This window comes from Phaenicophaeus curvirostris, chromosome 19 (assembly GCF_032191515.1).
Source record: "Phaenicophaeus curvirostris isolate KB17595 chromosome 19, BPBGC_Pcur_1.0, whole genome shotgun sequence".
Lineage (NCBI taxonomy): Eukaryota > Metazoa > Chordata > Aves > Cuculiformes > Cuculidae > Phaenicophaeus > Phaenicophaeus curvirostris.
Genome location: NC_091410.1, coordinates 14605362 through 14632806, shown reverse-complemented (window position 1 = coordinate 14632806; position 27445 = coordinate 14605362). Strand labels below are relative to the sequence as shown.

The 27445-nt window shown below is 62.6% G+C and overlaps 1 protein-coding gene across 1 annotated transcript; it reads left to right on the top strand.

The window, feature by feature from the left end:
* Positions 1-27445, top strand: CASKIN2 (CASK interacting protein 2). The gene is made up of 21 exons (XM_069872609.1): positions 1-90; positions 1624-2328; positions 15275-15326; positions 16979-17076; positions 17182-17327; positions 17425-17520; positions 18216-18346; positions 18817-18925; positions 19060-19168; positions 19448-19542; positions 19623-19740; positions 19992-20156; positions 20545-20663; positions 21096-21177; positions 21293-21387; positions 21526-21636; positions 21730-21831; positions 22076-22214; positions 22539-24629; positions 24755-25043; positions 25200-27445. Exons 2-21 carry the CDS (start codon positions 2235-2237, stop codon positions 25294-25296), a joined length of 4338 nt encoding a protein of 1445 aa, XP_069728710.1. The 5' UTR covers positions 1-90; positions 1624-2234; the 3' UTR covers positions 25297-27445.

The window sequence follows — 27445 nt, the reverse complement described above, 5'->3', positions numbered from 1 at the left end:
CTTTGCCGAGCGCCGGGAGCGCGGCCGGAGCGGCTCGGCTGTTCCGGAGCCGGAGCGGCGCCCCGGGCTCGGCTGTTCCGGAGCCGCCAGGTGGGTCCGTGTCTCGGGCGCTGCCCGGTGCCGCCGGGCTCGGTGCCTCCCTCTCCTCCTCCCCGCCGCGTGGTTCGGGTCTTTCCCCCTCCCCTCCCTCCGTCGCTTTTCCCGGCGCTGCCGTTGGAATGTCTGGGATGCTCCGGTTCTGCGGGCGGGGGGCGCGCTGGCGGCTCCGGGCGCTGCTGGGGGCTCCCCCGCCGGCGCCGCCCCCGTCTCGGGGCGGGGAGGGGGCTCGGGGACCCCCGGTCGCTCCGGGGCCGCTTTAGGGAACGAGTAAATCCTCGCGGCGTCCCTCCCCGGCCCCCGTTCCGCCAGCGCCTCTGCGGAGCGGCGCCAGGCTGGGAGCAGCGCTCGGGGTTAAACGAAATAAAGTGGGTTTGAAGACGGGGCGGCGCGGGAGGCTCCGGGGAGGGAGCGGAGCGGCCGGGACTGTGTGTGGGAGCCGAGCTGCGGCAGGTGCCGCCGCACCGAGCCGAGCCGAGGGTCCCGAGGGGGAGAGCCCAGCCTGGGGGGCACCTCCAGCACCCCCAGCCCCCGAGCACCTCCCGCCCGCAGCCCGGGGAGCCCCCGGGGCCTCCGATCATGGGTGGTCGCGGCCTCCAGCGCTGCGGTGGGTGGCCCCTCCTGCCCCCCAGCCCCTGGCCCAGAGGGGATCTCTCCTCCCGCTGTCGCCTTCTCTCCCCTGTGGTTTCCATCCTTAAAACAGTGACCTCGATTGCTCGGGGGAAGCGGCACCCGCTGTTATGTAAAAGGCTGAGGGCGAGCGGCCTGGGACGGGGACGGCGGCGGCTGTGAGCACCGGGGCAGTGCCATGGAGACCTGGCCAGGGCCTGGCAGCTGGCACGGCGCGTCTCCCCGGGCTTCGGAGCAGCCTGCCAGCCTCGGCCCTCAACCAGGAGGGGTTTTCTTGCTGTCTGGTTTGGGCAGCCTGGGTGCGCGGGACAGCACGGGCTGGAGGTGTGAACTGCTGCTGTGGGACCCTGCACCTTCTCTGGGATGTCCCAGCTGGCTGGGACGTGGGCTTGATCCTGTTCTAAGTGTGGTCGTGCTGCTGAGTTACACCCAGCTCCTCACCTAAGCCAGTGAGAGCTCTTGTGCCAGTTAAAGAGTGTCCGGGGTGCCAGGGCGCTGAGCTTCCCTCGTGATTTGGAGGGCGAGGGTTTCCCCTGCGTGGGAGGGGTGCTGGCTGAGCTCCCTTGGGCTGCAGAGGACTTTGGCTAAACCTCCCCAGCTCCATCCCTTGGGTGCTGCCAGCTGGAGCAGGGAGGGAGACGCTGGTGCCCTGAGCCCTGGGTGCTGCTGATGGGACGGGATGGGGCAGGAGCTGTGCCCCGTCCTGCCTCTCGGCCACCCCTCGGGAGGTTCCCTCTGCAGGTTCTTCCCTCTACATTTAACGTGAGGCTGAACCAAGTCCCACCAGGACTAAATATAGTCAAAGTATTTGTTCTTCGGCGCGGATACAAAAGCTGTCACGACGGAGCCGGGAGGTAAATGGCCTTCGAGGGCTGACTCTGCTCTTCCCCTCCGCAGGTCCCGAGCTGCTGCACCAGGGCTCGGCCAGACGCGGGGCTCCCCAGCGTGGCTGCAGCGCCGTCGCCAAGAGGAATGCTGAAAAGAAGGGGCTAATGAGCACCAGAGAGGGAGGATCTATAACTTCCAGATGGCAACGAGATCGTAATCCCTTTGGGAAGAATTAGGGACTCATCAGCGCAGCAGAGCCTGGCGAGGGGAGCAAAGCACGACACCTCCAGCTCCGGGAGCGCTGCGAGAGGCCAAGGACGCCCCGATGCCGGCTGCGCCGCCCCAAGCTGCCTGGCTTTGTCCTGCAGGGCCCCGGTGCTGCCAGGAGCCCGTCCCCAAGCACTGAACTATTTCTTGTTCTAATTGATTGCATGTTCTTCAACCAAACCCTATTCGAGTCTCGCTCCTCCCAACGCAGAAAAGAACTTCTGCCCTTAACAGAAAGACTTCTTCCTTCTGCTTTTTATGTCCCGTGGGATTGTAAAGCATCTTTCTTGCTGGATTTCACTTTCCATCGAGGTGCGTCTTGAGGAATTACAGGCTTATTCCCATGGCTTTATAAACTGCTGGGATCTGAGGGTCTCTGCCTTCCACGCGACTGCCGCTCCCACCTGTCCGCGATGGGGCGAGAGCAGGAGCTGATCCAGGCCGTGAAGAATGGGGACGTACCCGGCGTGCAGAAGCTGGTGGCCAAGATCAAGGCGTCCAAGAGCAGTGAGTACCTGGGTGCGGAGCTGCAGGCTCCCTCTGCCCTGCCAGGCCACGCTGCTTGTCCGGAGCAGGAGTCTCGGAGCGGGCTCAGTGCCATCCAAGACGGGGTGCGAGTGCAGGCTCTGAGCTCCGGTGCAGGGGTTACACAGCGGCAGGAGCACAAGCACAGCCCGTTCGGATGAATGACCAGGCTGTAAGCGATCCTCTTGCAGCGCTGGGGTTCCCCTCGTGACCCTCTCGCGGTGCTGGGGTTCCCCTCGGGCGCACGGCCGGGGCTGTGGACTGTGGGCAACCAAGCAGGGATGGGCAGAGGGAACGACGGGGGGAAGTGGGGCTGCTCCTGGGGGGACGCCGCTACAAAGGGTCTGTAGTGACTGCGACTCGCTGCTCCCGGCCATATTTATCTGGTGAAAAATTATCATCCCAGCTAGTCGACTGGAACCAATCGTCAAGCCTTGAATTTCAGTCTGGTAATGTTTAACCTTTCAGCAGGGCTGTTTTACTGCATGTGCTCTCGGAAAGGGCAGCGGCAAGCGTGGCTCTGAGGGAACGTGGGGCTCAGGGGGTTCCCCAGCAGCACTGGGGTCCTGCAGGTGACGCACAGTGACTGGAGGAGATGGGAAGGGTGGAGAGGTGGAGGAGCAGTTCATAGCCAGTGCCACGGTGACCTTGTGGAGAGCTGAGCTCGTTGCTTCTCATGACCTACCGAGAGAAGGAAACTGGGAAAAGTAAATAAAAGGGCTCTCGGAGCAGTGCGTGGCCAGGGAAGGTGCTCAGTGCCTGCCAGGGCTGCGCGTTGTGGCGGGTCTGCTGTGTGCGCAGGAGAGTTGGAGAGGGAAAACTCTAGCAGGAGAACGAGCTTTAAGGCTTTTTAGGAGCAGCTCAGGATGGAGAGGCCAGTGCTGAGAAATGTGAGTTAGGCTGAGGATTATAAACGTGAGAAGGGGATAAACTCCCTTGGGTCAGCTGCTGGGAAGCTTTGACTGCAGGAGGGCTGGGCTGCCCTCTCTTCCCTAGAACGGGGTGCCTGGTGCCCTCTCCCTGGCTGCAGGGGGTGGGTGCCATTGCCTGTGCCCGCACGGGGTCCCTGAGCCGGAGCCAGCGAGGTTTGCCTGCGCGGGCGGGCTGAAGGACACCCCCAAGGCAATGAATAACGTCAGGACGCGAGCGCTGCTGACGTGGCCCAGCTCCCCCACGCTGCTGGCCTGCAGACAGGGTGCGGGGTGCCTGGGGCACCCGTGCTCTCCCCCTGTGCACCCGCAGGGGTGAAGTTACTCTCATTTCCTCCGGTCTCCAACTCTCTCCCAGCTAAACTCTGTCTGCTTTTTCTCCCTGGCATCGCCCCCTCCCTCTGGCCGTGGGGCACCACGTGAATGTGTGTTTAACTCCCCCGCTGCAGCGGCGTCAGCCGCTCCCTCTGCTTATTTTTATTTTATTCCTTTATAAGGAGGGGGGAGCGAAAGGCCCAGACGTGTTCAAGGTCCCCCTCGCAAGCCCTGACAGGGCTCCTGCACTGGACCCGCCGTGGGGGGCTCGCCTGGTCCCAGGGTCCCCGGCGTGGAGGGCATCGGCGTTCCTCGTCCCTTACGGTTCCCTCTCCCTGCTCTCGCCGATGCCATGTGAGCTGAGCGCTTGCTGCATTTGCCGCTCATTAAAGCGCCTTTTCCATATGACGGACTGAGACGCTGATTATTTTATTTCTCTCTTTTTTTAAATCCCTCTAAGAGTCCTTCTGCTGTCTCAGTGGATTGGGAGCTCGGTCGCTCTGATCAGCCCTCCGGGGCTTCCTGTGCCTAAAAAAGTCACCGCACATAAGCAAAAATCAAGCGCCAGTCCCGGCAGCGGGAACTTCAGGGATGCGTTGTTTAATATTCACCGTGCAGAGCCCTCCTCCCTGCGCAAGCACTGCCGCACAAGTGGGTCATGGCACCTATTATTATAGGGTGGTGGGGCGGGCAGGGAGAAAGTTTTGGGGGCAGGAGCGGGAGGGGAAGGGCAGGCGAGGGCAGGCGTCCCGCCTGCGGGAAGGGGACGTCAGGACGATGCTGTGGTCACTTCTGCAGCCAAAGAGGGGAGTCTCCTCCGGGAGAGCCTGGCTGCTCCTGCGTGGCCGGCTGCGCTTTGCCAAGCTTTGCTGGTGCAGCAGCAGAAACATCCCGCTTTTCATTCCCTCCTTTCTCTCCCCTCTGCTCGCAGCGCTGTGGAGTTTAATTGAAATTGTTAACTGACCGCTCTCAGCTCTGGCCTTCATCCCTGTTGATCAATCACGGCCCTGGGCTGTCTGTGCTCGCCAACAACGTGCCCGGCGGCTGCGCCAGGGCGGCCAGCGTGGCACCGAGGGGCTCTGGGGGGACGAGAGGCAGAGCCCCCGGCCGGGGCGCTCGTCCCTGCGCAGCGATATGGCTCCCTGAGCCCAATGGTGCCCGGCAAAGGGTGCCTCTCTCCATCCCTGGCCGTGCTGGATTGAGGGGCAGGGGATAAAGATGGTGGGGGGCTGCCCCTGCGGTAGCTGGGGGCCAGAGGAGCCCTGAAAGGTGACAGGAGCTGGTCTCCTGTTTGCCTTCCTCGAGGGAGCGGTGAAGGGTTTTGTTTGAACGTGTGCAAAGTGCAAAGAAAGGGAGGCAGCTGAGCAAACTGGTGTCAAACACTCAAGAACAGGGAGCAAAGCCCTGCCGGAGTTCAGCCCCTGCCTTGGGGGGTGAGGTGGCTTCAGCCCCTTGCCCCATCTCACCAGCTACATTGGGGCTTCCTGGACCTGGGATATGCAAAGGGCTGGGGGGAGCTCCTGGGACTCAACTGTGCCTGGGCTGTGACCTAGCAAGTTGGTAAATGCTAGCGCAGCTTACAGGGGCTCTTGCCTTCATTGTCCCCTGGGTTGGTGCCTCTCCCGGCAGCACAAAAAAACACTGCAAGGTTTTCCAAAGAGTGGTGCCGACCCTCGGCTGCTGCTGTCGCCCGTGCAGCTGGGCAGGAGGGGGACGATGCTGCTCCGTGTGCTGTGAGGCTGCAGTGAGCAGATGTGGGGTAACTCACACCCTCCTTTCCCCTTGTATTCCTTCCTAATCCCTAGTAGCTGTATCAGCTTAAGCCCAAAGCGTGAGGTTTAGTATCTCTCCTGTGATTTGTTAGCCTTTGCCACCGGTGCTTTGTGTCCCTGTGCTCTGCAGAAATGTCTGTATCCTGCCAGGCTTTTCCTTTCTCTCCATGGTAGCAGGTCTGTGGTTGTTTTGGGAAGAAGTTGCTTCTTTTTCCATTTGGGGGTATCTTGTAGTGATGCTGGGTGTGCCTTTGTGCCAGCTGGCAAGTCCAGCGTGCCATCCCCTCACCACTGAGGATCGCCCTCCCTTTGCTGCTGCTCCCCAGGGACGGTTGTTTTGGGTGCTCTGGCTGTACTGCAGTAAAGAGCCAGGACTGGCCTCGTGCAGGATCCTTATCAATTCGGGCTCTGTTACACCCGATGGCTTTTCCTGCTGGTAGTGGTGCAGGGGTGTCTGGGCACCCTGCCCGCTCCGATCCTGCCCTGGGCGGTGCAGGCAGCTGGACCTGGTTCTCCCACCGAGCCCAAGGGTGGCCCTGTCCCTCAAAGCCCAAAGTTTGAGGATGAATTCCCAGGCATCCTCAGCCGTGTCCTCCCCTTTTCTCCCCCGTGCTGTAGGTCTGACGAGCTGGACCGGCTCCGCAGCTGCACGCCGGCTTGGCGAGGCCGTGGGCACGCCTGCGGAGAGACGCCGAGAAGCTCTGCCGAGACGGGCAAACTCCCTCTTCCAGTGAGCGCGGCGCGTGGCGAGGCGCCGTGCCCAGGGGAGCCCCTCTGCCTGCCCAAACCCGCCGTGGGCCAGCGTGTGAGGCGTGGGGAGGGAGAAAGGGGACTTCAGAGGCTCCTCTGCAGGGATGGAGGGTGGCAGGGCTGCAGCTGCTTGGCATGGGGGTCCAGTTTTCCCTCCTCCTCCCACAGCTCCCAGCCACCCCACTCGCAGCCGATTGTTTGCTTGGTGGGTTTTCCCAGCGCATCCCAGTTCTCCCAGCTCACGGTGAGGTTCAGCCCCTTTTTTTCACGCCTCTTCGCAGGAAGGAAGAGCCCTGTGTGGGCAGCGGCGGCAAAAGGAGTGAACAGGCAGTTGCTTTTCAAAGCCGGGTGTTGTGTTTGGAAAGGGGCCCGGCTGCTGCCGGTGTGCCCGAAGCCGGGACAGCGTCACCGCGCCGAGCGTGGTAGATAAGGCACGAGCAAACAGCGTCGCGCAGGGAGATGCGAGAGGCAGCGCTGGGCAGTGCCTGGTCCAGGCTGAGATCTGGGGCCAGAGGAGGATTTCCATCCTTTGGGCACTTCCCAGTGACTCAACTGAGACAGGGGGGCTCAGCTCCCCATTCCCGAGAGCTGGAGAGGCCTGACCCAGAAACATGGGATGCCGACAGCTCAAAGGCAGACAGGGAGGGCAGCCCCGCGCCGCGGGACGGTGTGTGCCTGGCTGCTGGCAGCACACGGGTGCTGTAACGGGGACTGTAACGGGGACGATGCTCCCTAGGGCTGCACTGGGGTTGGTTGGGGAGGAGGGGACACAGCAAGGACACACTGGCACAAGCATCCTGTCCTCAGCCTGGGACCGGGGACGTGCTGGGCGCACGGGGCTGGCTGCAGGTGGGAGAGAGTTGGTGGATTAAGACTTTCCAGGTAACCCATGCAAAAAGGCAGTCGGTCCTGGAAATTTGGGGCTGCTGTGTAAGTGCTGTCGGCGCTTCCCAGCTTTCTACCACCCAGGAGAGAAGCTACTTCTAGGTCAAAAACCTTGTTGTGCTTTTCTGTCTCCTCCTTCTCATGCCCGTGGGGCTGCTGGGTCCAAAGCTCTCAGCAGCAACCTAGAAAGAGGTCGCAGCATCGCCCTTGTTTGGGACAAGCAGATCCCTGTGGACCATGACAGCGTCACCAGCATCCCTGCTGCCTCCTCCTGCCTCCTCTCCACTGGGATCCTGGTGCCGCAAGAAAGTTTCCCTGGGAAGGGAAGAGTGAATTATTGGATCCCAGCGGCTATCAACAGCATCCCCTGTGGAAGATGGTTTCTAGCTGGTCCCACCTGGCTGGAAACCATTTTCCACGCGGCATCGCCCAGTCAAGAGTTAAAAGAGGGGTTGGGTGCCATGCGTGTATGTGTGCATGCACGCGCCCTGCTTTGTTTTTGAAAGCGCCTCGGCTGGCCTGGCCCCTCGCCAGACCCGGGGCTGCCGCTGGCAAAGACTCCAGCAAAGGAGTATGAAAGGGGCAGGAACTAAATAACAACAAACCACCTTTTTCTGGATGCTTGAGCAAGCGAAGGGGGTGGGGAGGAGCTGCAAGCACTGCGGCTCCCCCTAAACCCCATCCTGGCTTCCCCAAAACGTTGTGCCTCGGATGGAGAGGGAGGGGAGGGATCTGCTTGAACCTGGGGCTCCAACATCGTCCGAGCCTCGCCAAGGTGTCCCGGTGAGTCACAGACCTGTCTGGAGATGCCCAGACTGCTTGGAAACGGCGCTGCGGGGAAGATCTTTACTGTCACAGGGAAGGGCCGGGTGCCCTTGCCCACCCTCGCTCCCGCAGGCAGCCTGCGCCCAGGGTGGGTGCGCTGGCACCCCGAGCCGTTTGCAACCCTGGGGAGAAAGAGAAAGGCTGGAGCTGCAGCCGATCGTGGCTTCGATAGCGAGATAAGGGAGCAGGGAGAACCTGCGTGCACGGCAGGTATGCGGCTCCCGCAGCATCCCAGGCCTGGTGCAACACGTCCGGCTGCGCTTCCGCCAAGCCGTGCCAGCGCCGCTCCCCGCTGCGCCCCGGCCAGGCTGCACAGAGAGCGGGCAGCCGCGGCTGCCAGCCTGCCCAGACCCCCGCCTCGGTGGGCAGCTGAGCAGGAGGGGTGGCAGCTCCCAGGGTTTTGTAACGCCGGCTGCAGGCACGGCCGGTTGGGCGAGGCGCCCGGTCTGCCTGCGGAGCGAGTGGGCGAGCTCGGCGGTGGGTGCCTGGCACGGGCGTCCCTTGGGCTCTCCCACCCGCGCTGGTGGTGCCTCCCGACCACGTGGAGCTCAGCCCCAGGCTCCCAGCCCCTGCTCTCCTCCTCGAGCTGCCTGCGCTGGGGCATCGCCTTGTGCCTGTGCCAGGGCAGCGTGAGGCGGCAGGCGGGGGTTTCTGCGCTCTGCTCCCACGTTCTGCCTCCACCGCCAACTCGGGCTTGCCGGGGCCGTTCCCGACACGCACCCGCCGTGCCGTAAAGGCGTAAACAGATCGGGTTGCCGGCAGGGGTCCAGGGCGCGGGCAGGCCTTGGCTTGCATCCCACCACCACTCGCTCAGGTTGGGATGTGGAGAGCACCAAGGCATGGGACAGAGGGGGCTGGCCTGGTGGTGGGAGCCCTGCAGGGAGCCAGGGGCAACCTTGGTTTGATGACGGGCCAGGAATGCTCCCCCTGCCTCAGTTTACTGCTGATGCTAGGGAGAGTCTGCTCTTTGGGGGTTCGGAAGTGCTGCTGTGCTGCTCCTCAGCCCCCTACCCCATCCCTGTGTGGGAAGCTGCTGACTGGAGCTCAGCCCGTGGGCTGAGGGTCCTTGGATCCAGCCTCCCCATCCATTGGTATTCCAATGTCTCTGACCTTGCGTTAAATCAGCCCTTGTCCCCCTTGAGGGATGGGGCTGTGCCGTGTCACCCTGGACCCCTGCTGGTCCTCAAGCAGCTGCCGGCCGGCCCCAGCACCCGTGGTGGCAGAACCCACTGTCCTCCCTGCTGGCCCCAGAGCAGCTGGGATGAGGGGAGGGGGACAGGAACGCAGTGCCTGGAATAGCTCGGCAGCCGCCGAGGCCCCCGCAGGGATGGCAAGACGGGCACAATGTCCCAGTGTGGGTTCCTGCTTCCACCATGGGACATGGCTGCTGGGATTCAGGCTGCGACTCCGATGGAGCTGGAAAGTCCACACCTCGTTTGCTGAAGGCAGCTGTAGGAAGCTAAGATCCTCTTGTTTGGAGTTGGGAATAGAGGGTCAAGGCAGCAGCCCCCCAGGAGTGGGAATCCTGGGTTCACCAGAAGGAAAACCCAGTCTCCAGGCAGCGTCTTCCCCCGTCCCTGGTCGGATCAGGCTGTGTGCGTTCCCCTGAACCCACCGGCACGTCCCTGAGCAGGAATGGCAGCCACACCGGCTCGCGGGGTCAGAGTTGAGGAAAGGCATCCTCTGCTAGCTTTTTTTTAACTGCATGAGGCACCAGCGGCGTTCGAGGTTGGTTCTCGGGCCCGATGGCCAATTGCCCATGGGGTGGTGCCAGGGGAGGCTGAGGGGAAAGTTCAGTTCCCAGCTGCCTTGGGAAGGAGTGACGGCACTTGACCCATCGACCTTCTGCGTGGCCTCAAGCGAGCAGCTTCACCTCCCGGTGCCTCCCACCCATCCTGTGTGTGCCTTGCCGAGATTAGAGCAGCCAGGGTGGGGACAGCCACCCCGTCCACGCCTGCTCCGGGCACACGGCAGCTTCCCTGGGGCCAAATGGGGAGGAAGTGCAGGATTTCCAGCTACCACATCCCTGTGTGCTGTTAGTACCGGCTACACTGGCTGGAGCGGCTCCCGGGTGCCGCCTGCCACGTGTGGGTGCCAGGCTGGCAGCGATGGGGACGGTGCCGCAGAGCGGTGCCCCAGCCTCAGCCTTGTGCCACCATCCCAGGAGCTGCGTGGCTTGCTGCAGCCATCCAGGCTACGGCACTGGGCTGCATCCTTGTTTCACTCCCTTGAGCTCACGGGGTTTTGCTGGCCGCATTCTGCTGCTCTAATTTTTATCTGGGGCTCATTGTTAGAACCATAAAATAAATAACTACGTGCTCCTCTCCGGCGTCAAACCCCTCCAGGTGTAGGTGGGTTGCTGCGTCCCTGCCCGTCCTCCCTAATTAACTGTTGCTCATCAAATCCAGGCTTACTGACCTGCCCTACTCTTCCCTTGCAAGGCAAGCCCTTCAGCTGCCAGCTCCTGCCATCACCTCTCGTGCCCCCCCAGGCCTCTTGCATCCCCTGTGAGCCTGTGTTGTGTCCACAGACCTGAGCACGCGGTGGAAGGTGGTACCTGGGAGCAGCATCCCCCGTGCGGGGCTGCCAAGGTGGTTTTCCTCGCTGTCGGCTCCCTCCGTACCCACATTCACGCTGCTCTCACTGTCCCCCCACATCCTGCTTCCCCTCTTTCTTTCTCCCATTGACCGTCTGCTGGTCAGATTATTTTTCCCCAAGTGCTGCAGTCTGCAGTTTTTCCAGGATGAATCTGCCTGAGTTTGTTCTAATCTCTCTAAGTCCCTTTTGTGTTATTTCTGCCCTCGTCAATCCGGTGAGCGTCCTCCACAGATTATATTAATGCGCTATATGCTCGGTATCATGTTAAGGAGAACGCTGGCGGTGTCTGTAGGAGCAGCCCCTCTGCCTGGGTACCTGGGGGGCACCGGAACCCCACAGCCCCTTCCCTGGCTCCCAGGGGAGCTGATTGGAACCAGTTCAAGAGGAGCCAAGGTGCGCTGTTAATGCTGGACTAGGTGCCCTGCTGGTCCCTGCAGCCCATGGGTGGCTCCTGGCCCCGCGGTGTGCCCTGCAGGAGCTCATGCTTGGCTGCCAGCCCCCACTGCTATCGCCCCATCTCTTCCCGCTCAGGAGGTGTCCTGTGCTTTCGGAAGGATGGGGGAAATGGAAAAGGCTCCACCTCTTCCCTGGGCAAATACAACTCCTCTGAGTTCATATCCTGGAGAGCGGAATAGCCAGGTCCCAGCAGGGACAGTGACTTCACCTCCCGGTAACGCGTTTTCCCGGCCAGCTGGGAAAGGAGCCTTTGTATCTCTGAAGGAGCCACCCGGCTTCCCCCACCCGAAGCCTTTCCCAGCTGTTTCCATCCTGGCTGGGGCTGGGGATGCAGTTTTGGCTCCGTGAGGATGGGGTGTTACCCCTCCCTCTCGCCAGGGCAAGCAGCCGGCGCGAGCCCCCAGGTTATTGCAGGGAAGGGGAGTGAGTGCCCTTCCTCCCACCACAGAGCCAAGATCCTTCTGGGAGCGAGAAAGTTGGAGTGAGCACATGTGTTTGACTTTTGCAAGGGGTGAATCCAGCCCCAGGGGACTCCTGGGATGTTCCTTTGGTGTTTGCCCCCTCCGTCCCCCCGCAGCCTTCAAACCTTGGGGCCGAGAGCTGCACCTTCTTCCCAGCTGCGCGGATGGGGACAGAGTTTCCGACTCTGCTTTTCCTTGCATTGTTCTGGGAGCCTTTGCTTTGAACAAGCTGCCTGTTTTTTCCTGCTTTGCTTGTGGGGAAAGCAGGAGGGGAAGCCAGGGTCTGGCTGGGGGTCCTGGGGCAGCTGGGCAGAGATGCCATCCCCACTGCCTCCTGCTGCCAACCTCCTGTTGGGTTTTCCCTGGGACCGAGGAGCGGTCACAGCGCTGGGCTCCGTGTCTGGGGTGCGGGCTGGTGGCTGCGGCAGCGGGCCAGGGTCAGGAGCCCTTGGCTCTCTCCCAGCCTCTGTCCCAAGCTTGCTGGACGACTTTGGTTGAGTTTCTTAACATCCCTGTGGCCGATCTTCCCTGTCAAAGTGGGTGAATCTCTTCTCTACCTGTTGGGAAATAGCAGCTGAAGCAGCTGGCTTGCTGGGAGGAGCTGGATGTGGGTGCCCGCAGGGTACATGCCTGTGGGCAGAGGGGCGACAAGGAAGGGTGATTCCTGCAGATTCCCGTGTCTCAATTTTGGGCAAGAAATCGAGTCTCTCCTCAGCCCTGAGCACTAACTCTCTGTGTGCCGGGGCAGGGCCACCCTGGGCACTAGTCGAGGTCAGGGTGAAGCAGCTGCCTCTGCCTCCAGCCCCAGGAGGCTGCTGCCACCACCACCAGAGACTGCTGGTGCTCTGCAGGAGCGCGGCTGATGAGCTCCTCCAGCTGGTTTATTGGCTTAGTGGTGACTGGTCCCAGGTGGATTTCATTTTCCCAGGAGGGTGCGTGCCTGTATTTGGTGCATCAGGAGCACACAGTCCTTCTCCCATCGCCTGGGGCAAGAGGATGCTTGATGCTCCTGCAGCACCCGGCGTGAGCATTCCTGCGTGTGGGATGCTCGTGCTACCAGGATGCTTGTGGCTGGACGTCAAGAGGTGCTCGTGGTGCAGGGAAAGTCGTGGTACAGGAATGCTCATGGCTGTTAGGGTCTAGCCTGGCATTCCCGCTGTGGGGCTGCAGCCCAGCCCTTTGGGGAAACTGAGGCATGGGGCACATCTTGCAGTTGGAAACGTGCCGTTTTTGGAAACTGTTCCACTGCCCTGCTCCCCACCTGCAGCGAGGATCCAGAAGGCTGAGGCCCAGCACGTTCCCCAAGTGGTGTGGGTGAGGGTCCGGGCTCTATGGGGCGAGCTAGTGGCCACGCTGCCTCTGCCACAGCCAGCGTCCAGCTGCACGCAAGCCCCACATTTGTAAGTGATTTGCTGAGTGCTGCCGAGGTGCTCCCCGCCTGCCGCTTGGCAGCCAGACACACAGAAGCTCGCTGGCTCCCTGGAGGCCTCGCTCAGCCCCGCGCTGCCGAGCCCCATCCTGCCCGGGCTGGTGCGGCGAGGGCGCTGAGAGAGGACAGAGCTGGGCTGGGGGCTGGTGGGACCCTCGGAGGGGCTGTGTTGGGGAGCAGGGGGAGCCCACGGCCAGCATTAACCCTTGGGGAGCACCGAGCCATGATTTCCCTTGGAAATATTCCCCTGGACACAATCCAGATAAAATTCGGGGCTTTTTGCAATTCGACCTGCTGCTTTCCCAGCCACCCACGCCGTGTCCGTGTGGTCCTGCCCCGTGTCCTGACCTTACTGGACTACCGGAGCAGGGAACTAATTTGAGGAATGTTGCTCAGGGAGAGGGGCAGAGGACATGGGTGCCAACAGCTGCCTCTGGGGCCAGGGAGTGGTCAGGGACACCCCCGACATCCCAGCCCTGCTCGCTCAACCTCACCAGCCAGCCCAGACCCTTATAGATGGGATTTCTGGGGCACGTTCTCGTTCTTCACACAGTGGGTAGAGCTCAGCTCCAGGACCAGCCCGGGGGCTGTGGGGTGTTCCTGCCTCTCCTGGTGCTTGTGCTCAGTGTGCATCTCCATCCAGCCCTTCTCTTCCCTGCATCACCCACCCCGCTCCGCTCTGCTGTCCACCTTGCTCCATGCAGGCTCTGCCCCTCCTGATGTGGGTAAGGACCTTTCCTCCTCCCTCTCCTCCTCCCAGCCCTTTTTCAGCAGAAAAAACCCTTGGCAATTTCCACTTGCAGGTGATGGAAGCAAACCCACACTAGCCTTCGGTTCCCACCGCGGAGAGCATCCTGTACCACACGGATTTATAAACCGTGATTGCAGGGCAGGGGCCGGGGGTTGCTCAGGGAGCAGGAGGCGATGGCTTCGCGGGCACTGCCTGCGCTCCGTGCAGCCCTTTGTTTGGTTTCAATTTTATCTGGATTGCATCCTTTGGAATTGCCCCGGCAGCAAACGCTTCCCAGCCGTTCCCGCGCCCTGCTTGCGGGACCCATCCCAGGACTTTTGGAGGGGCAGGACGAGGCCTTTGCCCTCCGTTGCCGACCCCGTGCAGCCCTGGTTCCGTGGAAGTGGCACCGTGGGGCTGGTGGTTCCAGTCGCTCCCTGGTGGGATCGGAGCGGGCAGTTTACAAGGGGAATGTTATTTTTCCCCTGGCCAGTGGGACCCAGGGAAACGGCGTGTCCTGGATGGAGACCCCGGATCCTGAGCTCTCAGAGGGAAAAGTGGGAGCTTTGCCAGGTGGTGGCTTTGGGAATTGGTCGCTTGGGAAAGGCTTTGGGCTGGCGGAGCTGCTTGCTGCTGCTGAAGAGGTAATTAGGGTGATCCCGTCCTGATCCCCTCAGCTGCAGCAGGAGTCACGAGTCCTTCACCAGCAGCCACTCCAAGCCCATTTTGTGTTAATTAGCCTGTTTACAAAACACTGTAAATTGCAGTAATGAACACACCGGTCCTCGGTTTCCTTTAATTATGCATTTGCATAAGGAATGAGCGGCCCCCCCTCCAGCTCTGCTTTGGGCACAGTCCCTGCCATGAAGGGTGGGCAGAGACCTCGGGAGAGGGGACGGGATGGAGGGGTGGGGGCTGCAGCCCTGGTGGTTCTGTGGGCTCGGAGCCGGCACTTGGACTTTGATTTTCCATAGAAAACAGCACAGAAACCTCTGAGAGCCTTCGCTCCCCCCGCGGCGATGGGGCTGCCTGCAGAGGCAGGGGGGGAGCGGTGGCATTTTGTGCCCCCCGCATTCCTTCCCCTTTCTTTCGCTTTTGACTTTGAGGGTGAATTCCAGAGATGCTAATCCGCTCTCAACCCCTCTGTGGAGAATAAAATGTCCTCTCTGTGTGGGAGGAAGGAATTCATTCGAATTAATTGCAGGAAGGAGCGGGGAGCTCGGGGTGCCCGTGAGGCGGCGCTGAGGGTGGGGTGAGCATCCTCCACCGCTCAGCAGTCCCTGAAGATGAGGGAGGGGATGGGACAGGGGATGTGGGTATCCCAAGCGGCACAATCCTCACATTCATGGCCTTCAGCCTCTGCTCTGGCCATAAGAATGCCAACCATGTGGTCTGTGGGCCAGGCCTTGGCAGCGAGTGGGGGCGAAACGGCCCCGCTCAGCAGGTTTGGGGTGCTGCTGCCTATAAAGGGGAAGGACGCGCCGTCCCGCTGAGCCGGGGTGATGGGAGCTGTGGGGTCCAACCCATCCTGGCAGCGCACAGAGATGGGGCAGAAGGGATGGAGGAAGAGGTCTGAGCTCAAGCTGGGTCGGCCAGTTGAGGGTTTGAGGAGGTGAACGTGGAGCGAGCGGAGAGGAGAGGCTGCCGGGATGGGCCAGGCGCTGTTCTCCGTGCTGGGAGGTCGGTGCGGCTACAGGATGGGCTTTGTGCGTGGTCCAAGGGCCGTGGGGGGCTGCGGGCTCTGCCTCCCGCCCTGACCTCGCCTCTTCTCTCTGCAGAGCTCCTGGGATCTGCCAAGCGTCTCAACGTGAACTACCAGGATGCAGACGGGTGAGTGTTGCCTGGGCAGGCTGCGGGGGCTGCCGGCATGGGTGGGTTTGTTCTCCCTAGTACCCTGTCGGTTCTGCTGCTCTGGGTACCATAAAGCTTTGAGGGTACCTGCTGAGCACCAGAGAGCACAACAGCATCCTGAAGCCAGGGCGAGCCCTGCCGAGGCAGACCCAGTGCCTGCCTGAATTGGAGCTGAGGGCTGTGCTCAATCCATCCTACAAAATCCTTTGTAAAGCTCATCTGCGTCCTACTCCATGGGGCTGGGGTAGAAAGGGATTGCAGCGTGTCCGGCCGGTGCCCCACATCCCGAGAGCTGGTTGGAGCACCTGACCAGCCCCGGCGCCTGCACGCGCTTGTGCCGTGTTTGATATCCCAAGAGCAAAATCCCTTCGTTTGGGGGAGTTAGGGAAAGAAAAGATGAGGTTGCTGAGTGACCACAGTGTGTTTGTGTAGCTCATCACTTCCAAACTCCAAGCACTTAATAAGCTGGGTACTGGGAGTTAAAGAAACCACAAAAGCCCGTAAAATAAATAAGCACGTTATTCTTATTGAATTAACTCTGACCTGTGAGCTATTAGCATTGCTTTATGTGCTGTTGTTGTACCTAATTTCCACATGTTTTCTTCTTGAGGTCGTGGCGGGAGGAGGTGTCCGTGATGAGTCCTAACAGGCCGGTGGGGGGTGGAAAATGTGCAGGATGGTTCAGTCTTAAAATAATACTGTCCAGATGGAGCTTAATAGAAAAAAATGTAATAATAGAAGCAATGATCTGATTCTGATAAGGCCCAGGGCTTGTGCTTGAGCAGTTCCAGGAGGGCTGCTGATGGGCACGAGGGTGAAGGATCCGTTCCCCATCCGAGGCCACGTGCGGGGTATTAACAGCACAGGCGGCACGTTGTGTGTCACTGGGATGCAGGCAGGGACAGCAGGGAGCTGAGACACGCAGCGCAGGGTTTGTGCAGCGCCTCTGAGGCAGAGACCCACAGGGATTTCGGGTGCCCGTGGACTGTGGGTCAGGAGAGCTGTGCCAGATGGGTTTTATCCCTGGCATGGGGCTGGGACACCATGAGCCCGTTGGAGCCCCGGGCTGGTGTGGTTTGGAGCCCTGCGTGTCCCTTGGAGCAGCACACGGGGCTCCTCGCTCGGCTGTGGCCCCTCACGTGATGGCATAGGGGGAGCGCTGGGCAGACAGCCCCTTTCACAGCCCGAGACACTGGGCTCTTTCATTACTGGTGGCCTCCGACTCTGTGCCGTGGGCTCCCAGCATCCCTGCTGGTGCAGGGTCGGGGCGGCTGGCGGAGGGGCCAGCAGTGGCCTCTGGGCCAGTACATTTGCGGGATGCAGTGAGCAGCGCAGCTCCGGGCTGCCTGGCTGCACCACAGCCAGGGGCGATGCACTGCTCTTCATCTCACCTGCTTGCCCCTGCTCAGGGCAAGGGGCCCAGAGACCCTTCTCGTTGGGGTGTGCGTCCCTTCATCCCTCCCTGAGCCCTGGGTACGGACAGCACGAAGGGATTTCTCTCTTCCTTGCCATGGGGAGCAAGGAGTCGGGAGGGACATGGCCGTGAACAGCCGGTGTCTGTCCTGGCCCTCGGGGCTGTAGGGCCAGCACGGCGGGGATCGGGGCCAGCTCATCTCCTCCTTGTGCCACAGGTTCTCGGCGCTGCACCACGCGGCCCTGGGTGGCAGCCTGGAACTCATCTCGCTGCTGCTGGAGGCGCAGGCCACCGTCGACATCAAGGACAGCAATGGTAAGGGGTGACTCCCCAGCACAGCCCCGTGCCTGCGGCAGCCGGCTCAGCCCCCCGCGCGAGGCTGGGGCCGCATCCAGCCCCGCTGAGCCCTGTTCCCCGCAGGGATGCGGCCCCTGCACTACGCAGCCTGGCAGGGGCGCGTGGAGCCAGTGCGGGTGCTGCTGCGCGCTGCTGCCTCCGTCAACATGGCCTCGCTGGACGGGCAGATCCCGCTGCACCTCTCGGCACAGTACGGACACTACGAGGTGGTAAGTGTGAGCCTGGACCCCCGTACACCCACCCTGGTCTCTGGGGTGTGTGAGGAGGGACGCTGCTGAGACCCCGTACCACGTTGCTCCCCCGCAGTCAGAGATGCTGCTGCAGCACCAGTCCAACCCCTGCCTCATCAACAAAGCGAAGAAAACCCCCCTGGACCTGGCCTGCGAGTTCGGGCGGCTGAAGGTGAGCGCTGCAGGGCTGTTCTCTGGGGCGGCTCGGGAGCCAGTTGGCTCCTCCGGGAGCAAAGTGCCAGCAGAGCGGCCACAACCAGCTCCGCTCTGCCGTGAGGTCCAGAGCCTGGCGGCCAGAATCTGCCTCCTCCCGCCGTGCCAGCCGCAGGGTTTGCTCACGGCAGCTAAGTCAGGCTGGGAGAGAAGCCAGGAGCCTTCGCTCCCAGTTCCCCACAGGCTCCCCCGCCCTCCCCAGCTTTGCTCTGGTTTAAGTACAGATGGGCTGAGCTGGCTGATCCCTGCGAGCCCTGAGCGCCTGGGGATGGGGCTGCCCTGTGCCCGGGGGACCCTGTCCCAGCCAGTGCCGCGGGGCTGGAGCGTGGCCAGCCAGACCGTCCCGCGCCCCGCCGGGGAGGGGACCAGGGGCATTGCCATCTTTGGAGCATCTATAATGTCTGCAGCTATAAACAGGGCAGTAAAAATAACTCCTCCAGGCTGCCCTGAGATGCTGAGAGTCGCTCAGGGCTTGGAAAGACTGAAGCTTTTTAGGGCTTGGTCTGAAAAGCCCGATTATGGGAAGACTATTTCTGGCTGCTGTGACCTTTCATGGCCCCTCGCGACAGCGCGGCCCCGCTGCAGCCCAGCCCTGGGGCCGCGGCTGGAGGGGAGCAGCAGGCTGCCCCCCGCTCATCCCTGCGCCTCGTGCAGGTGGCCCAGCTGCTGCTCAACAGCCACCTCTGCGTCGCCCTCCTGGAGGGACAGTCCAAGGACGCCACTGACCCCAACTACACCACCCCCCTGCACCTGGCAGCCAAGAACGGGCACAAGGAGATCATCAGGTAACCCCCTGCTGGCCTGGGGCACTGCCCTAGCCCCAAAATCCCATCGTGGCCTCAGTCCCACTCCTTCCCAAACCTGCCTTCCCGCTGTGGGCTCCGGTCCTTCATCCCCAGAGCCTCGGCAGTGTAAGGGATTGTCCCCTTCCCATCGCAACGCAGCCCATTGCCTGGCCCTGGCGTCATAGAATCATGAAATTGTTAAGGTTGGAAAAGACCTCTAAGCTCATCCAGTCCAACCCCACTATGCCAACCAATCCATGCCCCGAAGTGCCACGGCCACGTGGGTTTTGAAGCCCTTCAGGGATGGGAACACCTCCACTTCACCACTCTATCAGAATTGTTTCTAATCTCCAATCTAAACCCCTCTGGTGCAACCTGAGGCCATCCTATCCCTTGTTACCTGGGAGAAGAGAGCAGCACCCACCTTGCTCTGTGTCCTCCCATTCACGCCTCTCCCTCTGTCCTTCCAGGCAGTTGCTGAAGGCCGGCATCGAGATCAACAGGCAGACGAAGACGGGCACGGCCCTGCACGAGGCTGCGCTCTACGGCAAAACGGAGGTTGTGCGGTTGCTGCTGGAGGTGAGCATGGTGGGCACAGGGCTGCACAGTGCGGACGAGATCCTGGGTCTCAGCCACCCCCTCGGTCCCTCCATCCCCGTGGGCCTGGCAGCAGCTGTGGGCTCTGGCCCTGACCACATTCCCCTCTGGAGCAGGGCGGTGTCGATGTGAACATCAGGAACACCTACAACCAGACAGCGCTGGACATTGTGAACCAGTTCACCACCTCGCACGCCAGCAAGGACATCAAGCAGCTGCTGAGAGGTGAGGGGGGGCCAGCACGTGGCTGGGAGCTGGCTGGGACCGAGAGGGGTTTCTGCCCCACAGGACCTGTCGGGGGCTCCCGGTGCTCCTGAACAGCCTGGCTCTGAGCCTCAGCATCTCAGTCCCATCAGGCAGTGTCCAGGACCGAGTCCTTCCTGCAGTATTAATGTTCTGTCCTCCCCTCTTCTTGCTCATCTTTTCTCCCTCTGCCTTCCCCAAACTACTCGCTTTTCCCCTTCGCTCTGGCACCTCTTTCTTCCCTCCATCCCTTGCCTTCAGAGGCATCAGGAATCCTGAAGGTCCGAGCTTTGAAGGATTTTTGGAACCTCCATGACCCAACAGCTCTCAATGTCCGGGCAGGAGATGTCATCACGGTGAGGCTGCTCCCTGCACCCTGTGCCCCTGCCCCGCCACGGCCCCAGGTACCAACCATCTCCCTTTGTCCCCGCGGCAGGTCCTGGAGCAACATCCAGACGGGCGATGGAAGGGGCACATCCACGACGCTCAGAAAGGCACCGATCGGGTCGGGTACTTCCCGCCGTCCATCGCCGAGGTCATCAGCAAGAGAACAGGTCAGTGGCCGCCGTGGGCACACTGGGGCCAGTCCCTGCGTGGCACCGGCCCAGCCTTCCCAGCCCCTCGGGTAGGGTGGGTGGCGCCGTGCTGGCAGCAAGCGGGGACGAGGGGGACTGGGTGGGTGCAGGGGCTGCGTCTTCGCTGGGGTGGCGACTTGGGGGTTGAGGCTCAGGTTCCCCCAGCCCTGCCTCCCGCACCTCCCTGCCTCCCGCAGCTCTGACCTCGCGTGTTTTGTGTTTGACTGCAGGCACGGTTGTCCCTCGCGTGGCACCCGCGCAGCAGCGCCAGGGCCCCCCCCACGGTGGGCAGCAGCTCCTCCCCGACGAGTGTCCTCACCCGACAGCCCCAAGCGGCCCCGCAGGCTGCGGCTACCTCACCCTAACCCGGACGGGCCCGGGCCCTGACAGCGCAGGTCAGGGGGGCAGCTGGGGAGGGACACGCAGAGCGGCTCGGGGGAGGCTCCTTCCGCCTCCTGCTGGGAAACAGCCAGGAGAGAGGGTCCAGGTGCAGGAAAGGGAGATTAGGGGAGCCCGGAGAGCAGCCCCTGCCCTCCCCGTGTCCTCGCCCCATGAGTCCCAGAGTCCCCCTTGTGTGTCCCTTGCCAGCCCAGGTCCCCTGTCCGTGCCGCACGTGCTGGGTGGCGGGAGGGCCCGATGCGTCACCTGGGGACAGCGGGATCCAGGGGAGGCTGGTGGTTACTGGCCTTGCTGTGTTGGCACACGGTCCCTGCTGGGGAGCCCTGTGCCCTGCGCCAGCCCTGAGCAGGCACAGCTGACGGGCTCCCCGCCCGCCCCACGCAGCAGGAGACAGGAACAGCGTGGGCAGCGAGGGCAGCATCGGCAGCATCCGCAGCGCCGGCAGCGGCCAGAGCACCGAGGGCACCAATGGGCAGATGAGCATCCTCATCGAGAACAGCAGGGTAGGTGCTGCCCGCGCTCTCCGTGCTGCTCTGTCCAGGCTGGCTCTGGCAGAGATGCAGCCCCAGCACCACCCATGTCACCCTCGCAAAGGAGGGGCCGCAGGAGCTGAGCATCCCCCACTCCAGGCACGTACTCGCTGCTGGGACTAGGCCAGGAGATGCTCCTGGGGTCCCAGATTGTCGCCTGTGGGCCAGCTGCCCCATCGAGTGGAGCTGGAGGCTGTGGTTGGTACCGCACAGCATCTCCACCGCATCCTCTGTCACCTGAGAGGATAAAAGGGTCCTGAGCCCCATCCTGCCCCTCCCTAGGTGGAGCTGTGCCCGGTGTCCCGGTGTGGGGACCCCTGTCCCGCTTCGGGGGGTGCAGTGACCCTGGTGCCCCCCTGGGGGTCAGGGAGGGACGTCCCTCCGCTCACTCCTCATCTCCCCCAGCCGCTGCCCTCCCCCGGCGACGACCTCCAGCAGCACCTTCTGGGCTTGGAGCCGCGCAACGGGCAGGTGACGCCCACGGCAGGTGAGGGACATCCTGACGCCGCAGGGCCGCGAGGACAGCAGAGCCCTGGCCGGAGGCTGCCCCTGTGCCCCTGGGACGACTCTCATCTCCTCTCTTCTCCTCTCTCCTCTGCCAGGGCCACCAGGCCACCAGACCCCAGGCAGCTGCCCCCTCGGAGACAAGGTCTTCTCCCACCAGTTCTTGCGGCCTGAACAGCTCCTCGAGGGGAAGGTAACTGGGACAACTGGGGACCCTGGGGATGGGTGGGTCCTGCCCAAGGAGATCCTGTCGATTTGCCTGGAGCAGCCAGGTCCTTCCAGCTCCTGCAGCCACTGTCCTGGGCCGCTCATTGCCCCATCCTCTCCCCAGGATGCAGAAGCCATTTACAACTGGTTGAGCGAGTTCCAGCTGGAGTTGTACACAGCCAACTTCCTCAATGCTGGCTACGACGTCCCCACCATCAGCCGCATGACCCCGGAGGTGAGGCAGCCCCTTCCCCCTGGCCAGACCCCTCCACACAGCCCTGTGTGCCCTGTGCCACCACTGACCACAGCCCCGCTCTGCTCATGGCAGGACCTGACGGCCATCGGTGTGACCAAGCCAGGCCACAGGAAGAAGATCTCCACGGAGATCGGGCAGCTCAGCATCGCCGAGTGGCTGCCCAACTACATCCCAGTGAGTGCCGGGCACTGGGGCTTCAGCCTGGCACCCTCTGTCCCCCAGGCTTCTCTCAGAGCTGCCTTCCCCCAGTTCAGGGTGGGGTGGGATGGGATGGGGGCCGCAGGGAAACAGGTGCCGCACCGGCCAGCATTTATGCAGCCAGAGAAACCCCAGCAATGCAGCTCCCAGCCCGGGGCAGGGAGGGGAGGATGAAGGCGCTGCCTCGATGCTCACGGAGGTGTCTTCGTGCTCTCCGCAGGCTGACCTGATGGACTGGCTCAGTGCCATCGGGTTGCCCCAGTACCACAAAAAGCTGGTGAACAACGGCTACGACTCCATCACCATCGTGACAGACCTGACGTGGGAGGATCTGCAGGAGATTGGCATCAACAAGCTGGGTGAGTCCCTGCTGCCGTGGCCTGGCACAGCCGAGCTTCCCACCCAGGTCCCCACACCCTGTTCTCCCTCCAGCTGGGAGGTGCAGGAATGTCCTGAGGACCCGGAAAGGGCTGCTCACGGCTGTCCCTCAGGATGCCCCTGGCAGGCTGAAGCCAGGCTGAGCTGGGGACACTGGCTCTAGATTGTCCCCTCCCACTGCAGGGTTTGGATAACCCAGAGGCCTTTGTCCTGGTTGTTGGCATGACTATGACTCTTCTTGGCCAGGAAACGAAGGCCCTGGGGGCCAGAGCTGACCTAACGCCCCTTTCTGGCCCTTCCCGCAGGCCACCAGAAGAAGATCATGTTGGCTGTCAAGAAGCTCAGAGACCTCCGCAAAAGCCTCAACCAAGCAGAAGCAACTGTGGTGACACGCAAAGTCCCCGGTGCCCTGGACATTGTCACCATCGAGTCACTGGAGAATGGGGAGTGCCAGACCCCGCTCACCCCCAAAATGACGACCTTCCAGGACAGTGAGCTCAGCTACGAGCTCCAGACAGCCATGTCCAACAGCTGCCACGAGACGCTGGGCATCAAGAGCAGCCAAGGGATGTCGCGGAGCCAGGAGAGCATCGGGGTGCGGTCCCGGGGCTCAGGACACTCGCAGGACAACGTGCTGTCCCGGCGCCTCTCCAGCCCCTCGCAGGAGAGCCTGGGCAGCGGCGAGAGCAGCAGCAGCAGCGGGCAGTCCTGCGCGCCCCCCAGCCTGCCCAGCCCCGAGCCCTGCGGGAAGGTGGCCTCTCCCGAGGGGCTGAACGGCTTTGCTAGCGGCGCTGGGAGCCCTCTCAAGGAGAGGAACCTGCCGGAAGGCACGGAGCAGCACGCCCGGCCCGTGGCTCCGAAAGAGGCCAGGTCGCCAGTGGGCACCCCCTGCACTCCCCCCCAGACTCCTGGCAAGGCAACGGCCCCCTACGTCTTCATGTACCCCCACATCTCCTTGAAATCCCCAACGGCCCCTTCCCTCCTGGGAGCGGAGCAGCCCAAGGCCCTGATGCACCCGTACGCCTCCGTCTCCTCTGGACAGAACAGCAGCCTGCAGGCGTCAGCCCAAAAAGCCTTTTCCTACCTCCACAGCCGCTGCGGCCCCGCAGAGCCGCCCACGGCAACACCGAGCGCCGGGCAGCCCACGGAGCAGCACGGCGGCGGCGAGGGCGTCAAGTACAAGAAGCGCTCGCACAGCCTGAACCGCTACGCGCTGTCGGATGGGGAGCACGAGGAGGAGGAGGGGACGCCCTCCAGCGCGCTGGGCTCCTACGCCACGCTGACGCGGCGGCCGGGCCGCAGCCAGACGCCGCGGGGCTGCCCGCAGGCGGACGCCAAGGTGACGCGCAGCCAGTCCTTTGCCATCCGCGCCAAGCGCAAGGGCCCCCCACCGCCCCCTCCCAAGCGCCTCAGCTCCGTCTCCAGCTCCCTCGCCGTGGAGGCAGACGGCGAGCAACCTGCTGAAGCTGAGCAGCTGCCTGCTGCCCCCCAGGATGCGGCAGATGCGGGTGCCGGCCCCAGTGACGCCGGACACAGCAGGACAGTGAGGAGCTTGGCGGCTGCACTGGAGGGAACACCAGGGGTGAGCCCAGCCAAGCCCCTCCTGGCCCCAAAACCACTGCCCGTGGCTCAGGACTGTGCCCCCAGGGCACATGGGGGCAAGGACTCTTCTGCTGGCAGTGACGCCGGCAGCGCCACGCTTACCGAGGCCACCAGGGACCCCTTTGAGAGCAGCAAGCCCCGCAGACGGACAGTCAGCGAGCCCAGCGCTCCCATGACGGAGGCTGCGCAGCACGGGCGGGAGGACGCCTGCTCGGACACGGAGGAGGAGGCCAAGCCAGGGGTTTCCTCGTCCTCCCAGAACAGCTCCAGCGAGTGCATCCCCTTTGCAGAAGAAGGCAACTTGACCATCAAACAGCGGCCAAAGCCCGCTGGGCACCCCAAGGCCGACGTCGTGCTGGAGGCAGAGCCTGGTTCCCAGCTGGCAGAGCCCCCCAGCTCCACCGGGAAAGAGCCAGCGGTGCCCGCTGCCACCAAGGAGCCGCTCGTGCTGGAGTTCAACCTCACTGAGTCAGACACGGTGAAGCGCCGGCCACGCTTCAAGGAGCGGGAGCCGCTGCAGGCGGTGCTGAAGGCGTTCGGCGAGGCGGGGACCGGCCCTGCGCCCCAGTACGCGCAGGCGCAGGCGGTGAGCATCGCGGGCCCCGCTGTGCCCACACCACCAGCCCCACTGGCCACCGAAGCGTTTGACGATGACAGCATGGAGTTCAGGATTGCTGAGATAGAGAAGAGCATCTTGTCGCTGGAAAAGGGGATCAGGAAAGCACCGAGCCCAACGAAATCCCCGGGCCCTGCAGAGCTGCTCGGCACCGCCGTGGTGAGGACGCCTGCTCCAGGTACGTGGGCTTGTGGGGTCTCCAGGGCGGTGTTGGCACCTGAGGCTCCCTCCTGCCTGCTGGGCTGGTACAGGGGGCACGGAGGGCACGCGCCACCACGTGCCACGAGTCCCCTTCCTTTGCAGATGTCCCCAAGCACACCTCGGTAGCATCCACCAAGCTGGTCTTCTCCGGGCCAAAGACCATCTACCAGCAGGTCTTGCAGCCGCCCCGCCACACCGTGGCTCCCTGGGCCACGCAGCCCGTGCCTGATGTGGTCGGACCCCTGCCCGGCCCTGGCTCGCTGGCGACGAGCAGCAAGGTGCCGGCCAAGGCTTCGGTAGCCACGCCGGGGGCCGGGCTGGCCCAGAGCAGCTCCACGCTGGCTGCTGCGCTGCAGGCGGCTGAGAAGATGACGGTGCAGGAGCCGGAGAGGTGAGGCCGTGGGTGCAAGGGGGATGCTCGAGGGGGAGCTGGGAGGCCACACGAGTCCAGCTGCTACTGGGAGGGTCTGGTCCAGCCTGGCCAACCCCATCCAGCAGCACCTCGGTCCCCAGGGCGGGTTCTGACCGTCCCTCCTTTCCTCCCCAGCCACCCTGGGGCCACGCAGTCTGCCAAGAACATCCTGGAAGACATCAGCAACATGTTCGACGACCTGGCCGACCAGCTGGACGCGATGCTGGACTGAGGCTCCCTCCCTCCTTCCCCTCACGCCTCTGGCTGCTCCCTCGTGCCCCTCGGGCTGGGAAGAGAGCGGATCCAGCACCCAGCGGTACCTCCCGGTCCGTCTCTGCCTCCCTCCCCATGGCTGGGAGCGCAGCTGCCCCTCCTGCCTCGGCCCTGGCTCCGTACCCACATGCCAGCACGGCCGCAGGCAGCTTTCAGAGAGGGTCAGGCATTTCCCACCGGTCTGAAGCAGGCAGAGAGCCCAGAGGGGCCGTGTACGCAGTCCAGGAGGCCACTGAGAAGCCCTCTATCCCTTGCACAGAGCCGAGGAGCCTCCACAAGGGACCTTTCTCTTTCCCTGCTGTGCTGCAAGCCCTGCCTCTCGTTATTTATCCCCTGCCAACAATGTGTCACGGCCCAGACCTCCCCGGGCAGCGCCGAGCGCGCTATTGACGGAGCCGATCCCAGCCCGGCCAGGCCTGACAGCAGCCAAAAGAAGATGGGGCTTGTCGCGATTTGGCAGCTCGCAGAGCGGGAAGGAACCTTCCTGTTTCATTTGTTGCTTTTCCAAACGCGTCAGCGTTGGGCAGCGTGTAATGCAAGCGGACTGAAATCCCTCCGGAGGGACTCGCACCCCGAGACGGGGCTGGCACAGGCTGCGGCAGCCCTGCCGGACGCGGAGCCTCCCTGCCCCTTCCCCAGAGCCACGGGGAGCGCGAGGGCAGCCCGGCTGGATCGTGCTGCTGTGCCAACGCAAACTGCCACCCTGCTGCTCCCATGGTGCAGAAGCAGCGTGCTCCATCATGGGTTTTCTTTCTTTTTCTTCCCTTTTCCTGCCTTCTTGGGGGAGAAAACATCCCTTTTCCCACACGTCCTCCTTGCTGGCACAAACCCTGCTGTGAGCGCCGTTGGGCAGCAGCAGCGCTGGGGACTCCAAGAGGCTTCCCTGCCGCACTGAACCCAGCGGGAGAGGTGACCCCGCGTGCCCGGGCGGATTCGGCGCGGCGGCAGCTCCTGTGCGTGGTGCTCGCAGCCCCGGGGCGGCAGGGGCACGGCAGCGCTCGCTCCCCACGGCCAGGAACGGCTGCATCGCTGGAAGACAAATTTCTCAAGCGGGATCTGCTTAGTAGCGCATGGCTAAATATGTCCAAGAGCCCCAAACTTGGCGTGCACTCGGCATGCCAAGCAAATGAAAGCATCGGAGCACCAGAAGGGAACCCAAGATTGTTTTGAAGTGCCATTTGCCGCAGAAATTCCAAACAAAGGGGAAAAAAAATCCCATCTCTCCCCTTTTTTACAAAATAACCAACGCAAACCCAAACTGGAAAGGGGGACAGTGGCTGAGGAGGAGGCTGCAGCTGCCCTGGACGTGTGGCCCTCGTCCCCCCTCAGCCAGGGCAGCAGCGTCCCGAGGGGCTCGAGGCGCAGTGGGGCCGAGCGGGAGGTGCCTGTCTGGCCCCCAGCCCAGAAAGCAAAGACAAACGCCCTGGGAAAAGGAGAAATCGATTGTTGGCTGGGACCCGAGGTCAGTGTGAGGCAGCCGAGACACCTCCTGTCCTGGCTGAGTTCTGGCTCGCTCTGCGCGGTTCGGTGCGAGGGCAGGTGCCGTGGTCGCAGCTCCAGCAGCTGCACTTTAGAGAAAGGGATGCAGAAACCTTTGCAGACGCATTTTTACTGTCCCGAGCCAACCTGGGATGAGCCCAGTTATTTTTTTTTTCCAATGTTGATAAACTGTAAATGTGTTTTTTTTAAAGGCCAATGTATATATTTTAAAAGTGATTTATTCTATATATTTACTAACCAGAACCGCAGTCCCGTGCTCTGGGTGTGGAGCTGTCACCGTCTGAGCCACCCGAGGGCAGCACCAGGCTGCTCTCGCTGTTGATAAGGGAATTGAACATTGGGTTTTTGCAGAATGCCTATTTTTTAAGCTCTAGATCTCTATTTTGAAGCTACTGTATGGTGTGTAAGTTATGTACGACCGGGACTGACTAACCCCAGCTGCGCCCACTCCGTGCGAGACAGCGAGGGGAAAAAATAGCCCCTGGAATCACCAGACTGACAACAGATCCTAAACCATCTGCTCCGGTTGTGTTAATCATGTGTTTTGTTTTCCACTAACAGCCACTAAGACTAAATTCTATTAAACAGTGGGGCGTTATTTTACCCTT